Source organism: Cariama cristata, unplaced genomic scaffold, assembly GCF_000690535.1.
Source record: "Cariama cristata isolate BGI_N322 unplaced genomic scaffold, ASM69053v1 scaffold1226, whole genome shotgun sequence".
Lineage (NCBI taxonomy): Eukaryota > Metazoa > Chordata > Aves > Cariamiformes > Cariamidae > Cariama > Cariama cristata.
Window position 1 is genome coordinate 170,471 of NW_009622519.1, and position 16,439 is coordinate 186,909.

The 16,439-nt window shown below is 41.9% G+C and overlaps 1 protein-coding gene across 2 annotated transcripts in view; it reads left to right on the forward strand.

Moving 5' to 3' along the window:
• NR3C2 (nuclear receptor subfamily 3, group C, member 2) overlaps positions 1-16,439 on the forward strand; it is a 204,759-nt gene that overhangs the window by 168,356 nt on the left and 19,964 nt on the right. The window contains exons 4-5 of one of the 2 annotated variants that reach the window (XM_009702349.1): positions 1,187-1,525; positions 1,951-2,095. In XM_009702349.1, coding sequence (XP_009700651.1) covers positions 1,187-1,525; positions 1,951-2,095 — 484 coding nt within the window. The remainder of the gene's footprint in view (positions 1-1,186; positions 1,526-1,950; positions 2,096-16,439) is intronic. The other variant, XM_009702350.1, reaches the window with a different exon arrangement.

Here is a 16,439-nt window from a genome sequence, read left to right on the forward strand (position 1 = left end):
TTACTGATGCCAGAAAAAGGGATGTGCAATAATCAAAAGACACGAAGATAAAAGTCCAGACAAGGGTTTTAGCTGTGTACAGATAGATAAGAATGACTATATTTGAGAGAAGTTACTCTGAAAGAACTGCAAACATTTAAATTTAGTTCATTGTTTATTGACCTTAAAGATTATTTTAGTTATATTCTCCTATCGTGAAAAGGGGGGTGATGGGCTTTTGATTTGGTTTTTGTGTGTGTGTTTTTTTAACTGAATTGTCTTGTTTTTCTTTCCCGTGCTTTCCTCACGCTCCAAGATCATTTTGCTGGGGCGGGAGCAGGGCTTTTTGCCTGCTTACCTATCTGTGCTTCACATGGCAAAGTTGGGAAGGCAACCCTCAGAGAATGACTGGCATCTCTGCAAAGAGTGGAAGCACACTAGCATTGCTGTCCTCTAAGAATACTTAATTAAAAAAATTAGGGAGGGTAGCATTAAAGAAAAAAAGAAAAGGGGAGGGGAAGGGAAGGCAAATCATTAGAGGAATGTTGATAGCAGTGAGAAAGACGTTACACAAGGCGCGGTGTTTTTTTCTTTAACTGGGTAAATATTTTTAGCGTTATTTCAGAACTACTCAAGAGAAGAGGACGCAGATCTTACGGAAGTATCAAAGCAGCAAAAGCAAAGGGATTTGACTAGCTTAGGCTGTTCAAAATGGATTGACTGCATTTCAGGTTGATGTGCAGCCAGGGTGGGCAGTAGGACTCAAAAGCGTGGAGGGCTCTGGGTCTGCTAGTTTTAGGCATTGCCAGGGAGATTTCTTTTGATGACCGAATGCAATGGAGAACACGAATTGCAGACTTGTAGGTGATAAGTGATTCATTTAAGCTGCAAAACAAATAAACTTCTGAAATGTTTAATAGGCACCGACCACAGTAACTAGGATGTTTTATGCGTGTCTGTATGGAGACAGATACTGGACATTGTCTCTTACCAAAAAAATCCAGTAAAGCAGTGAAAATGGGCTTATATGTGTCTTTTGGTCCTTTTTCCAGTGTAACGATGCTGCTGGCAGTGAAGTATTTCTTAAGGTCCTGCACTTGTTTCACTTGAGAACTCCGAGATGATACTTCTGCTTCCATTTTCTATAAAGCCAGGATTACGCTGACTTTCTGTACTGACTGGATTCTTGTGCTGTTCCTCCTCACAGCTCGGAAGTCCAAAAAGTTGGGGAAATTGAAAGGGATGCATGAGGAGCAGCCACAGCAGCGGCAGCAGCCACCACCCCAGAGCCCTGAGGAAGGGACGACGTACATCGCACCCGTGACTGAGCCCTCAGTAAACACAGCACTTGTCCCCCACATGTCTGCTATCTCACCAGCACTTACTCCCTCTCCTGTTAAGATCCTTGAAAGCATTGAACCGGAGATTGTCTACGCGGGATATGACAGTTCGAAGCCAGACACTGCAGAGTACCTGCTTTCCACCTTAAACCGCCTGGCTGGCAAGCAGATGATTCAGGTGGTGAAGTGGGCAAAGATACTTCCAGGTAGGACCACAAGGCATTTGGTGAAATTTCTCTTTTCTGTTTCTTTTTAGTTTAATGAACTATTTCCTTGACAAATTGCATCTTTAATTTGTGGGCTATGTTGAAAACCCTCACAGGGGGGTGCGAGATGAACATCTTAGAGAAGATTGTTGGGTTTTTTTTATTTATGTAATTTTTGTTTCATATGTCTGTGATCGATATTTATAAAAGCCTTCATTTTGAATAATAGCCTCTTAAGAAGAAAACATGTTTTGTCACTGGAATGAAAAATTACGGTTTTGTTTTTTTTATAAGTATACTTTGTGGGAGTGTTGCTCTTGTTCGTTAATATTAGAAAAAGTAATGAGCAATATATTCAGTGCTGGTTTGGGCAACCCTTGTGGAGTGCAGTGCAGTTCATGCGTATTTTCTGCTTTGATCTGTAGGATTTAGAAACTTGCCTCTCGAGGACCAAATTACTTTAATTCAGTATTCGTGGATGTGTCTGTCATCGTTTGCCTTGAGTTGGAGATCGTACAAACATACAAACAGCCAGTTCCTCTATTTTGCTCCAGACCTGATCTTCGATGAGTAAGTATTTTCTTAATGGTCCTTTTCAGTGCAGGCTGGAAGGATTACTCTGTCTTTATTTGGTTTTCAGGCATACATGTAGTCTAAGAAAAATTCAGCTAAATCCAGCTTAAAAAGTATCTTAAAATTTATTTTTTGGTGACTCAGTTTTCAATTGGCGAAGCTTTGATACTCCCATCCGCTTCTCCTTATGTATGTGGATGTGTTCTCAAACCAGGACCATCCTGCTGGCTTGAAATATGGACTGACACACAACCAAGATTTAGAGAAAAAAACAACTTTTTGGTATCTACTGAAGCTTGGAAAAATACCTGACTTCTAGGAAATGTGAATGTTTAAATTGCCAGGTTTTTTCAGCGCAGTCATATAATCGTGCTTTTGTTAACAATATACAGCTGTTCAGTGTGTTTTTCTTGACAGTCTTAATTACCCTTCTTTGCAACCACCAAAGAAACCAAAATGTTTTTTCAGTAATGAAACGTAACTTCTTTTATGATGCCTTCAGACAAAAAGAAGGATCAACCAAGGAACCATTCCTTCTGAGTATGTGTGTTCCTTCATATTTTGTGTTTTAGTGCTTTGCTTTTGATGAGTATAATTTAATTTCTGTTCCATTCGCCTAGTGTTTATTCCAAGGCAGTAAAGTCAAAATGTAAGCAAATATACAGGCAGTCAAACTGGGGTCACTTCAAATGCTTATCCCAAAGGGTTGGGTTTTTTTTCTAGAGGTAAAAATGAGACACGGTCAATAGGAAATGGGTGCACTTGAAGAAAAAAAAAAAAGCCACAACAGGAAAAGAATGAACAAAAAATAACTTACCGCTCGATTTCCTGAAGTGTTCCGAAATGTTTTTCTTGGAGAAGATGCTTTGTTGCTGTCCATCTTAATAGTCTTTCTTTGATTTAGGAATTCCTAAATAATTAATGTGTGTGAGATTGGTCCCAAAGCAGTGAGCAATATCAGAGGAGGATCATTTTTGTTTTGGTTTGTTTTTTTTTTTTTAAGAGGAGGAACTGGTGATTCACTGCACGTTGTTGAAAATATAGTGTCAGCCATTTTCCTTGTTGAAAGCACCTCCACTGTGACTTGGACATTAGAGAGTCATCACAGAAAAAGTATGTGTAGCTAAAGCTAAGTGAAAATGTGAACTTTGAAGAGTTTAGTTCTCCTGGGGAAATGCAGACTAAAAGTTCAAACATAGAAGCAGCTTTCCCTCATCTGAAGAAAGTCAGTCGAGGGGTCAGAATTTATTGGACAGGGAAATCAATCCTGCTTGCAAATAAAAAGTGTATGTGCATTGCTAGCACTCTTGATACTGCAGCTAGAAGCAGCTTCCAGAAGTGGAGATCAATCGTGAGTTTTATGCTGCAAACCTTGAAGGTAGGTGCCTGCAAAATTATACTGAGGTTGAGGTTGGGATCCAGTTGGGGAAAAGGAGTGCAATGTCATAGAGTGCAAAGTAAAAACATCCAAAACTAGATACATATGTAAGATAGTGGTCTAGTCTTCTGTATATTTAACAATGTACTCATTGCAGAGCTACCTCATTTCAGTGGGGATTTAATTGCAATCTTCAGCTTCCTGATGAGTTGTTGTAGAAAAGATGGAGTCAGACTCTTCATGGAGTGCCCAGTGGAAGGATGAGAGGCTGTGACTGCAAGTGTGGGACAATGAACTGCCTCCTGGGCAGCAGGAAAAGAAATTTCGTAATGAGATGGTGAAATAGCAGAGGGAGTTGGACCCGAGACCCCTAGAGATCCCTTCCAAGCTAAATTATTTTGTGATTCCCAGTTCAAGAGGTGCAATGCTTTTCCCAATTTTGACATAAGGTCAGAGGTGAATTACTGGAATTGTACAAGTCAGCTAATGCAGTTCAGTGTAGAAAGCATTCAGATAAGCACAAAAGATAATATATGTTCCTGTTTGTGAAAATACACTGCTTTGAAGCTTTGCTTGGGAATAGCTGAAGGCTGGTCTTGCTTTTACTTTTTGAGTGCCATGAACTTGGAAATACGGTGTGTAGTTACAAACACAGGCCTTCATTTCTGTGCCGCAAGGTTTATCAGACTTCCCTGAGGTTCACTTGGTGCAACTTTTTGAGTGTTTTGCTGCCCTTGGCATTTTAGGACATGTATTAATTGCTGCAGAATGAAAGGGAGATGCTTTAAAATGACTTTTCCTTCTGCTGGCTTGAAAGAGTTATGTTCCTGTTATCAGCTGGCCAAGATTTTCATGGTATTTCTTCATATTGTGTTTGGAGGGGTCGTTTCCCATCTCTATGCCAGAAGTGACTGGGAAGGTCCCTGGCCAGTAGCGTGCACTCCAGGCCCTGGAGGGGTGTCAGTATTTTCTTCAATGAACAGTTAAAAAGGAAAGTAGAGGTTGGCATTAGCAGAATTATGTTGCTTTGTTTTACGTTAAGTGAATTTTCCATTTACTCTTAACTACTGTGAATAAAAGGAAGTCATAATGTTTCTGGAAGGCCATGATCTTGTTTTCTTTCTTATTCTGAAGGTCTGTAAACAAGGTGAATAACAAATTAGGATCTCTGTTGTTAATAGCTGTTAAATATACCTTTGATTGTATAAATACAGTGCAGAATGCCTCCCTCGTAATACGTGCTTTGATTTCCTGTTAGGCTTATGGAAGGCTGGAAATATTTGTTCGCCTTCATTTAGTCAGGTTACCTATCTAATTAAGTGTACTGTTTGTCTTTATGGATCATGCGTATATTCCATTGCTTTAATTGGGCTCAAGTAAACGTGAAGATGTGAAGTGAGGGGTAAGAAAATGGCCACTCAGCCTGTTACAGAAATGCCTAAAAACAGCCTGAAAAGAGGCATAAAATAGACCAGTGCATTTTAGGTTGTGTGGGTGTAAGTTACAGTATGTGGGGTTTTTTAATCCATTTCTTTTGCGGCATAGTAGTTGTAATCAAAACTAATATTCTGTATATATCGCTTTAGTTTTAGTCCACGGGAAATCTTTAAAAGACCGTCATATATGTGACACCACATAGTTCCTCTTGCAGGTAAACACTCCTAAAGGATGACTGTTGCATATGTAATAACACTCAAAAGATGTTGCACTAACGTTCTTAAGGCTGCAAGCTCAACTCCGAGAAGTTGCAAAATTCCAAAAGTAAGGTGATCTGTGAAATGGTAGTTTGAGCCCTTTGGGTACGTGCTTTGAAGACTGTACCCATAAACAAACCTATATGTTATGTTATGTTATAATATTTTTCCCATGTGACTCCTTCCTTTTTGTATTGATCAGGTTGAATGAGTTGTAGGGATGATACAGGATTATGTAGTGAGAGATTGTTGGATTTTTGCTTCATTTGTTGCCTGCAAGGAAGCCTTACCTTGAATGGATCTAGGGATTTGGGAGAACAGAGAGATATTAATGGGGAAGATTTTCTTAAGACATGGCAAAAGACTATTCCTGATTCAAGACCTAAGCTCTGAGACATTTCAGGTTCCTACTGCCAAGTAACAGAAATCCCACAGAAAAAAATGTCTGTTGTTTATTTAACTCGAGGGAGGGAGAAAATTTCTCTTAAGAATTAACCAAAGACTTCAGCTGAAATTTTCCAATCTAATTCAACCTGAGGCTGGCATATGCATGGACAATTTAAGTCCAGAGCATTACACTGGTAAAATTATATGCAATTGAAAGCAGGAAGCTGGGTGGTGCTGCTCGGAATGGGTGCAAGAGCAAAGCAAGGGATGTGGCAAAATACCATGTTCTTTAACACTAGCTTATTTTCTGGGATCATGGAACTAATAGCTAAAACAACTCTTTCTCTGGCTCTGTCCTTTTGAAGGAGAAGTCCCCGATGTTTTTGAAAAGAGATGGCCTGAAAGAGGAGGTCCTAGAAGAAATCCAGTGGTCTGAATCTTGCAGTAGTAGGAGTCTATGTGTTTGCAATGCAGAACTCAGATGCCTAAATCACAGTGGAAGGCAAGGGATGCTGCTGCTTCCTCACGTTTCTGTGATGGGCTCGGGCAGTTGCTGTCCTGCCGGCTAGTGGTGGCAACTTCCCAGGTATCTGCTTCCACCCATACATTAAGTCAGGGCATCGGCTGGCAACCTTTCAGAGGCTCAGGAAGGGATAAAAAGCATTTACGAGTGCAGCACTGCCAACAGAAACCTGGCAGGAGCCAAGACGTGGCACGGTGGGGGATCCTTGCTCCCCTGACGTGGGACACCAGCAGGAGCGGTGGGAGATGGGGTGCCTTTGGGGCCACGGCTTGTACTCCCACCTGGAGGCCAGAAACTGCATCCCTCATGGCAAGCTGCCCTGCTTAACCATCCCTTCCCCTAAGGAAGAGGGATGGTGGCTTTTCATCTCTTCCATAGGGCAAAAACCTAGCTGATGGCATTGCTGACAAATATTAAAAATCAAGCCATGCGTCCTCTTTGGCACGTGTTGGTTTCTGCTGGTGTAAAGAAACCAGAGGGCCAGCCTGATGCTGGAGTTGCCCCGCAGGTCTCGCTTTTTTCTTTTGATACTAGGTTTTACACGGTCTCTTTGTAGACTTCTAAATCCTTGGGGACTTTTGAAGAAGAGACTCAAATTCCAAAATAGTTTACTATTTTTAGGAAATTCACCCAAATTGTCTTATTTACTACTCCAGTCTTATCTCGCTGTAAAATAGCAATGATTTGGGATACTGAAAGAGTTCAGTAATGCTGAGACACTGTGTTGAGACACTTTACTACTTTAAAGTACAGCATCAATATTTCAACAGTATTTTGCAAATGCACCGAATGAATAATGTGCTGTGTTTTTTCTTGCTCCTTTGATTTTTCTTGGTTTGTCATCTGCTGCATAAAGAATAAATCATAGGTGCATAAGTGTGCAGGTTCTGAATTTCCTGGCCATTGTACTTTCTTCTAACTGTCATTGGATTTTTACAGAGGTTTGTACCCTAGTTGTCAACTTGAGTGTTTGCCTGATAAAAACAGCATTAGGCATTGCACAGGGTACCCAAAGTTATTAAAGTGAACTTGAAAAACTGAGTCTAAAAACTGGGGCCAGTTTTCACAAGCGTTTGGATCAGTGATGTCTTTTTTTTCCATCTCTGAAGTTGTTGTATTACATTGTCTGCAGCTGAGACCTTACAGTGAAAAGGTTTCAGTAGAGGCTGCAGTTTATTGAATATGACATACAAAACATTAAGAGCAGAATATACAGATCGACGTATTGGTTGGTGCTTTTGACTGATAAGACGAAGCTTCAGGCTATGGATTTTGAACTAAGAAGTGACTGTCCTTTCATTATTGCCATTTCAGGCAATTGTGACACTACTCGCCGCTTTTCTAGTTTGTAGTGCAGTATGGATGGCTTTTTCATTATAAAATTTCATCATCTACTCCAGATATTTTTAAATAACCCAATAATACTATGTATGTAATGTAGTTTAACAAACTAACAGAGGTGACTACAAATTAATATAAATCTTTCCTTTAACGGGCAAGATTTAACTTTCAGTAAAATAAAAATGTAGTATTGCAAGGATCTTTCATGCTATGCCTTTGGTAATTGCCCCAAGTGTGAAGTTTTAAAATTTAAAAGCAGACAGAGGTTGATATTAGCAATAGAAGAAAAATAGAGAATACAGTTTTCAAATAAGAAAGTTGATCTAGAGGAAATGAGGTAGAGAGGTGGAAAAACAGCTTCAGTACCTGGGGATTTCTGTGAAGTTTCTGGGCTGATGTTGTCATGGGATGTGAATGGGCAGACGATTTTGTAACACTGAGGAAAGTCATAAAATTAAATTAAGAATTAAGACGTAGCTCAGCTGAATAGCTAAGATTCTATTTAAAATCTGCATTTATTAATTATGTGTCTTTTATTAGTAAATAGCATGTTCATTGTCTTTTCATTATGTTCCTAATGTCCTCTCATAACGTACTTGTGGAAGCTGGGACCATTAGGATTTGGTGTTGCGTAAGGCAGCGGAAGGATGCAGCTGCCTCTCTCTGCCCTTTCAGTGCTGAAGCCTCTAAGTCTTCCTGGTATTCTGATTTCTATGGTAACAGCAGGAAGATAAACGTAATAAAATAAGCTGAATATTTAAGAACAGCAGACTTTTTTTTTAACCTTATATACCTCAGGGTGGGGATGATTACTTAGATCAACTGTGAGTGGTGATAAAGCCAATAAGTAACTTCTTTCATTGTTTAAAAGATTACTTTTTCCCCATTTACATTTTGCAGGATGGTGGCTGTTAACCCTTTTGGTTTCTTTTGCGATCTGTTAATCCTGTAGTGTCTAAATTTAGGTACGTTTTTATAATCTCTTTCATCTGGCAGTCTCCAAATCCCTCATTTTTAATTAGTATTGCCGCAGCGATTGTTGATAAGAGTTGTCAGTGTTTGTTCTTTGCTCATAAATTGTGTGTGTGATCACTGATCTTGTTAAAAAGTCGGCAAGCACTCCTTGATATTCCTCCCTGCGTGATTTTTGCTTGCATATATTATTTTGAAGGGAAGTACTGCATTCATACAATCCAGTAAACTGTCAGTGCAGTGAGAAGTGAGTATCTTTACCAGTAAATTTTTTATATACATTGTTGCTATTATTTACTTTTCCATAAAGTGCAGCTCAGTTCCTATCCAGAGAAGTGTATGAAAGAATTTTGTTACGTACCCACCCCAAAATAGTGCAGACGCAGAGGGAAATTTTGAAGAACTGCTGTCAAACCTGTAGCATACCTGTAAGATAACAGATGTTAATATGCTTCAGCTAGCACTTTTCCAAGTCTTATTTTGCTTTTTCTTTGTAAACAGGTCAGTGGTTGGGCAAAGCTATAGATTCAGCTCCTTTGCATGAATTTCTAAAGGCTCTGCATTTTAATGCTTTCATCTCTAAAGACTTCTTAAATTTCTAGGGTGGTTTAGTTAAAACTGTGAAACTAAAGGAAAACAGAAGATAAAGTAGTTTTAAGGAGATCCTTAAGAACGTGAAAACTGTCAGAAGAAAGGTCCATCGAGCGTGGTTTCTGATCCTTTAAACTGACCAGTTGGAAACAAAGCGTAAGGGTAAAGTGATACTTCTGTATCTTTCTTCTGTGAATTTGCCTAGTATCTTCTGGAATACATTTATAATCTTGACATCTAAAATGTTCTGTGGCAGATGTTTTTGCAATTTTAATTATGCATATTTGTTTGTTGGAGATGTTTTTAAAGCAGGTAGCTGATAATTTAATGGAGTGCCACTTCATTCTTGTGTTTGTAGTAATAGCGGGATATATTCCTTTTCATCCTGTGTATGCCATTTATCGCTTACAGATCTCTGTCAAGTCCCATCGTTTCGTCTATGAGCTGAAGAATCAGCTAGTCAATTTAATCGCCCTTTGTATATCAGTAGTTCCCTACCCCGGCCATCCTCGCCTCCTCCCTCTGTGCTTTTGCTAGCCCATTGTATTAATTTTGGGAGGACACCAGAGTGTCACGCTGTGTTCAGAGCGCAGTGGATTTATGCAGTAGCAAAATTACAGTTTCTGTCTTGCTCTTGACTCTTCTTCTCTCACCCTTTGCTTATTTTGACCATTACTAGACACTGAGCAAGCATTTTCAAAAGACAGAAGCCCCAAAAACCCGTTCCAGGTTACATTTAGGTCTCTTTATTGCATGATGTTTGTTAATTCAGAGCCAGTTATTTTGTACGTGTGATGGAAGATGATTATATTGTCTGCATTGTCTTGCAATTAGTGATTTTCACCTTCCATTTTGTCAACTAACCACGCAGTTTTGCAAGACTTTTCAGCAGTTTTTCACGGGCAGCTCTTGATTTCATCGTCTGGACTCATCAGCAAGCTCTGTCACTTCCATAGGTCTGATTTTTTTCAGATGATGTACGAGTACAGTTTTAAGCCCAGGCCCCAGTGCAGACCTCTGTGAGACTTCCCTGGTAACCTCCATTACTTGTGAGAGATGTCCATTTATTATTACCGATTATCTCCTTTTTTTAAGCTGCTAATAATCCATGAAGAGCCCTCCTCCTTATCCCTAAGCTCTCTTTAAGAGCTTTCAGGAGATCTTTTTAATAGCTTTAAAATCCAACTTTGCTGTGATTGCATCCCTGCATACCTCCTGATGCAAAGTGGAGGGTGCAGGAGGTCCTTGACCAGTAATTGCCCGTGCTGGCACGCCGACAGACGATATTGCAGCCCGTACCCAAGCTGCGTGCCCCAGTTTCCATGGTATGGAAACCAGGGCAGAGGGAGAGGGTTGGTGTTTGCTTAGGTCTCACCCCATATGGCCGTGGGATGCAGCTAGACCTGGCATGTGCAGAGCATTTCCATCGTACAGACGTTGCCTATATCGACCAGAACAGCCTTGTGCTATCGTCAGAGCGTTCTTACAGATTCATGAGACGTGACCTGTCTTTGCCAAAGCTACGCTGACTTTCTTCCCTTAGAGCATGTTTATTCATCTATTAATGCTCCTCTTTCAATTGTTTTGCTAGATACAGAAACGAGACTTACTAGCCTCTGGTCTCTTGAGTGCTCCCTCCTCACTCCCAGACCCATTTTAAGAAATCAGTCACGTTTGTCACCTCCCATGCCTTTTATAAGGGCAATTTAAGCAATAAGCTGCACAGCACAGTTAGTAGTTCAGCAATTCTGTATTTAAGTTACTTTACAGCTCATGGATGGATGCCATCTGGTCTCGATGATTTATTACTATTCATTTTACTGTTGGTTTTTTTTTTTTTTCTTTCCAAACCCTCTTCAGCTCACACTTAAATCTGAAACTGGTTCTCACACTCGCTTACTGACAAGGGAGACTCTGGTGCAGAGCCTTCCTGGACTCCTTTACAGACAGCACTGATGCAAAGATTTTATTTAACTTTTCTGCTATGGCCTGATCTTTCTCAAACACTTCTTTTTCATCTTGATCATCTGTTGGCCCAGTGGATGTGCTGGCGGGTTTCCAGCTTGTGATGTGTTTGAAATGGTTTGACTGTTAGTTTTTATGACTGTAGCATGAAGACTTGCCCAACGATTTTACGTTTAACTTGGCATAATTATGCTCTCTTAGTATTGTCTCAGCATGGCTTTGGGATGTCCACAAGCCTTCTGGGAGGGTGTCTTTTCACTTCTCTCGAGGTCCTTGGCAGGAAGGGCTAGGATAGAGAAGAGGTTTGTTCCTTTCAAGTGTCTGTCTGAACATGGCACTGCTTTAATCTTTCTGCACATCAAGGAGCTGTTTGGTGGCATCTCCAAATGCCTTTCGCATGCATAGTGCTTCTTTTCACTACTTCCCCTATAGCGTTAAATATTAATCTTCCAGATTAAAAGAAAAATGAAGTAGTAGTTTCTCTAAACTGGTACAAGAAGAAGGCATGCCTCGGTTGATTTCCAGAAAGTGCCAGGCTTTGCATGACAGCGTGAGCAAAGTCCTGATTTCTGAGGCATTGTTGGCACAAGAGAAGAATTGCTGCTGCACGTGGAATACAGCAGTAATTTGGCTGAGGAATCGCTGCAAGTGACAATGAGCCCTGCCATAATGGATGTGTAAAACGGTACCGAATGGGCACCTTTTCTGGCTGGTGATACCTTTCTCTGATAAACTTTGAAAGAGTATTTATTGTCATGTGTACATTATCATCGCTTATTATTGAATGTGGTATTGAAAAGGCATTTTGGTAAAGGCATAATTATGTATTTTCTCATTTAAACTGTGATTTGTCTCTTTTGGAATGCAAATGCAAACCAAAAGAGAGTCTTTGGTATCAGCATTCTGCTAACTGCGTAATTAACTGTTAATTCCAGCAGATACTTGAGGTTTTTTGCTATTTACGTGCTTGGGATTTTAGGGTTACATAACTGGGTGATTATTAAGTTGGATTTTAGCACAAGTTCTTTGGTGCCGACTGGGAGCTGAAACTCTCCTTTGGCAATCATTATCCATGAGCTGTTGCCAGTTCCTTTGTTGGTAGGCATGTAACAGGGCGACACTTAGAGCTGCTTTAAAGTTTCAGCTAAATTTCTTAGTAGCACTTCCCTGGGATTGTATTCTCTAGGATTACCAGGAGAACTTTCTTGGGAGAAAACTAATTTTCAGAATTTACTCCTTTAAGTTCAGTGTAAAAATTGCCAAGTTTGTATGCCTGGGTGGCTAAAGCCCCAAAATATCAGCTATGTCTGTAGGTCTGTTTTAATGTGAAATGACCTACCTTGTCTGATTATCAGTGTTTGGTATTGGTGGTCCTCAGTCTAATCCCAGTTTTGTCCTGCGCTTGGCAGCTTCTTCTGCCAAGGTCATTGCTGAGTAGACCCCTCAGTCTGCAGCATCCCAGTCACCTAGAGAGAGGCTTCTGGGGTTAAATGTTTTACTTTGGCAACAGTGGGTTTACACGTTCTTGTGGCAGGTTGGTGGGGTTAGATCATTACTGAAGTCCTTCTCTCTCAGCAGCTTTTGCAGCAGAAAATCGGTCTTTTTTGCATACTGTCCTTCCTTGCAGGGAGCAGCTGTCTCCTGTTGCATGTCAGATTCCTGCAGGAGGAGGCATCTCCAGGACCCTCGAGCCAATTCCCTGCTGCTGGAGGAGGATCTTGCCATAAAACCTCCTTATTTTCAGAGTAGAAGGATGGATCATGCCAAGGCCTTGCTGCTGTGTCAGATTAATAGGGCACAGGGGTGTTTTTTCTCCCCACTTTCTAGGCAGAGAGAAGAAAAGCTGACTGTCAGTAGTGGCTAAAGTCAGGTCGGACAGGGCAGAGGGATTTGGAGGAAGCAGGAGGAGCTGAGGTGACATTTGATGGCGGGTCTTGCAGCTTTGCTTTAAGACAAGACTGCTGGCACCTGCCTGCCTCTGTATGAAGGAGCGTGTACATGGGCAGTAGCTGCATCAGGCAGTTCAGCGGTATCAGCCAAAATGGCCCTGGAATGTCGGAGTATGCTGAAAACCCGGACCGTCACTGCGGGCTCAGGCAATGGCACTTTGGGTTTGGTTTGGTTTAGTTTTGTCCCTGGGCCTGATACGAGGACAGTGTTTTCCAGCAGCACGATCGAGCAGGCAGCTGGGGGCTGTGATGTTGTAACCTGGCTGAGATCCACCATCGCTTGTGTAGGCAGCAGGGTGGTCGTCTGAGGCTGTCACCTTTTTGCTACCTCTAGGCTAACGCTTTCCTCGATAAACCACCCAGTTCCCAGCCTTCGTTTATCCACGGCAGTTTAACCAACTGCAGGGTGACAGCCGAGTTCTCTGTCCCCTACTTCTTAGGGAGAGCATCTGCTGCCTTATCAGGAGGAGGAGGAGGTCGCTGGTGGTGCCGAACATGGGATATTTATTTCTGCTGGCTTACTGACAAGTTAAAGGAAAAATGTGCATGACCCAAACTTCTCTCCAGTAGAAACTGATGACAAAACCGCTTTTGATTTCAACAGGATTGAGTGCCCACATTTGCCATTGCTGCAAGGTAACAGGTATTTTTTCCTTCCTGGAAGGAGCCAGCTCTAAAGCTTTAAGAGTTGAAGGCAGTGTGTTGAAGGGGGTGTGTTTTTATCTCTTTCTGCTGTGCCTTGCAGAGTGAGCAGAGATTAGAAAGTGCTGAATAAGAAAGAAGTGCTGAATGAAAAGTCATAATTGAATTTTGCCTGATTTCTGCATGTATTTTGGCTTGGATTTTGATCAGTGCAATAACTTAATGATGCTGCTCCAGTACTGCTGACTTTGGTTGTGTTTCTAACGGCTTCAGGATGGGAAACAGGTGTCTGGGTACAGTCCATTGAGCAGAATGATGGGCGGTGTTTCCCAGTGCCACCGCGCACACAGCGGTGCAGTGATTGCCTCTCTGCATGGAAGAACAGGTTCAGTTTTGGGCTGGGTAACGTTGTTCTGTTCCCGCCGTTCTTCATGCTGGAGCTGTTGAAGCAGAATACTCCCTCAAGAAAGAATAAATTGTTCTAACAATAATATGTTTATTTTTTTTCTTTCCCCGAGAACCTCAAAATTCTTTCCAGACAAGTGAACCCCTCCTAAGGCAGGTAAGGTAATTTAGACCAAGGGCTTTTCTGATTAGATGGTTTGAGCAGCTGAACAAGGGACTCAAGCTTGCCTGCCTTGCCCTGAAGGTGTCTGGGGATGTTTCACTCCTCTCTGTCAAGTTCAAACTGACCCCATCTGGCATGGTGGAAAGCAGACCCTGCTTTCTGAGGTTTCCAAACTGGTTTTGACCTTCAGGCCTTTGGCAAGTTTTCATGTTGGGTTGCATTTGTTTGTTTATTTGTTTTGGTTTTGTTACAGTGCAACGTGCTTTCTGAATTTCCCTGAAATCATTTTAAATGATGGATAGGCCTCAAATGGATAGAGGTTTTTGTCTAACAAGGAAAGGCTCTTGATTATAAAATTGAAAACAGTTCTTATGGGGGGGGGAATGTAAAATCAGGAAACAATATTTTTGATATCAGACTTTTGCTACAAGTGTTGCTTGGTCTTTTCCAAAGTCTCTTCTGAGCTGCAGAGGCCAAGGAACTAAGTCAGCTGCACCTTTGTTCCTCTGAGGTGCTGTGGAAGAGGACGCCTTTGCCCAGTTTTTCTTGAGATTATCAGCCAGCCGCTTGAGTACTGATGAAACTTCATAACACCCATCGCAACTTTTACTTTCTTCACTTCCCGGTCTAATTTAGGAAGATGCCTTGTGCTGTGCCTTTATTTACTTTCTCATGGATACTATTCAGAGCATGGTATCAGGTTTGGTTTGGGGCCGAGTTTTGCCTGTGAGTGAGTATTCCTTGATACGTGGGTTCCTCTTTGATTACAGTCAGTTGAGTTTTAGTTTCCCTTGTCAACAAGGAGATCTACAATACTAGACTTTAGGATGACCTCATAAATTAGGAATTACTTGCTGATAACAAGTTGTTTCTGTATGGCGTGCCTGTAGTTTCACAATTTTTGATGTGGCTGTTTGGTCTCTGTGGAGGTCACATAAGGGTATTAATGAGATATATATGACTGGTTTGGTATTTGGGATGCCTTGTCTTAAACAGTTTCCTTTAAACCACCCCTCCTCCCCAAGTGTGACTGCTCAAATCCTGCATCTGTATCGTAGTCGGGTGGCTCATCCCTTGGTGATTTGGGGCATCAGTCCTGCTTTGGCCCGGTGCTCAAGCCATTTGCCTTGTCACTTGCCCCTGTATAAAAGGACAGCTACTTCCACGGAGCAAGGGGACAGGAGGAGCTGGGTTGGTTTGCCGCTTTCTCCTCCACATATTTGGGTCTTCGTGGGTGGATGCTGAGGATGAAACAGGCTGAGGTGTTGGGCCGGTACCACGGAGCTGGTCTGCACGTAGCCTGCCCATGGAAGGAAGGATAGATCCAGAGTCAGTTTGGGAATAAGGCTGGTAGAGATCAGAGAGGCAAGGACATAGAGATTGCATGGGGTTAGGCGGAGATCACAGATCAAGTGGGGAGAAAGAGAAGACGAACTTGGGGAAGGTACCAGGGAGTCTCTCAACTAGGAACATGTGTGCTGCGGTTCATTCACAGAAAGCCAACAGCAGGAACAAAACCCCCCTTCCCTCCAAGGTGGTTGAGGTGCCTTGGAGGGCTTCACCAGCGGAGGTACCCACCTCATCTTCCTCCCGGGGGGAAAGGAGGGAAAAGCAGCGGCAGTTCGGTTCCAGTGGGGATGGGGCGAGCGACTCGGTGACCAGTGAACACAAGGTACCCGTGGCCAAAGAGGCTCTGCAGAGGGCGGATGGAAATTGGGCAGAGCAGTAGCTGGGGGGAAAGGGCTGGTTGCAGCCGCTCTGCCTGCCCGCGGGGCTGCGGGAAAGGTCAGGCAGAATGCGAGCCGGGCATTAAATTAAGCCTGTAAGGAGACACTCGGGGAACTTAAGATGGATTAACTTAAGGTGTAAAGTTTAAAGCATATTATTATGAAGGAGGATTAAGCTAAACTGAGCTAATGACACCACTTCTGAATGCGTATCCACATAGCGGATTCAGAGCTTTGGCTCCACGCCTTTTTATTACTTAAACATACTTATCTTCTTACTGTCCCCATAAAGATACATGCCCTTATATTCCAGATCTTCACATTCTCCATTTTCCGTGTCAAGAAGCTCATATGTGGCAGAGGTAGAACTGGTGTGTGTTGGTTGGCTTTTGCCTACCCCCAATTTTTTTTTTCCCCTTACGAAAAAAAACCAAACAAGGCAGGGGAAGGCAACATAGAAGTTTGTTTTCATTTTTCCCCATGGTGATAATGGCATTTGTGATGACTTGATGGTCTGTATTCTTAGATGAGGTGTTTGGTAAGGAAGAAATAACTTTGTTCATGTTATGTAGACATGCCCTAATTTCTATGTGCTCCATCTCTT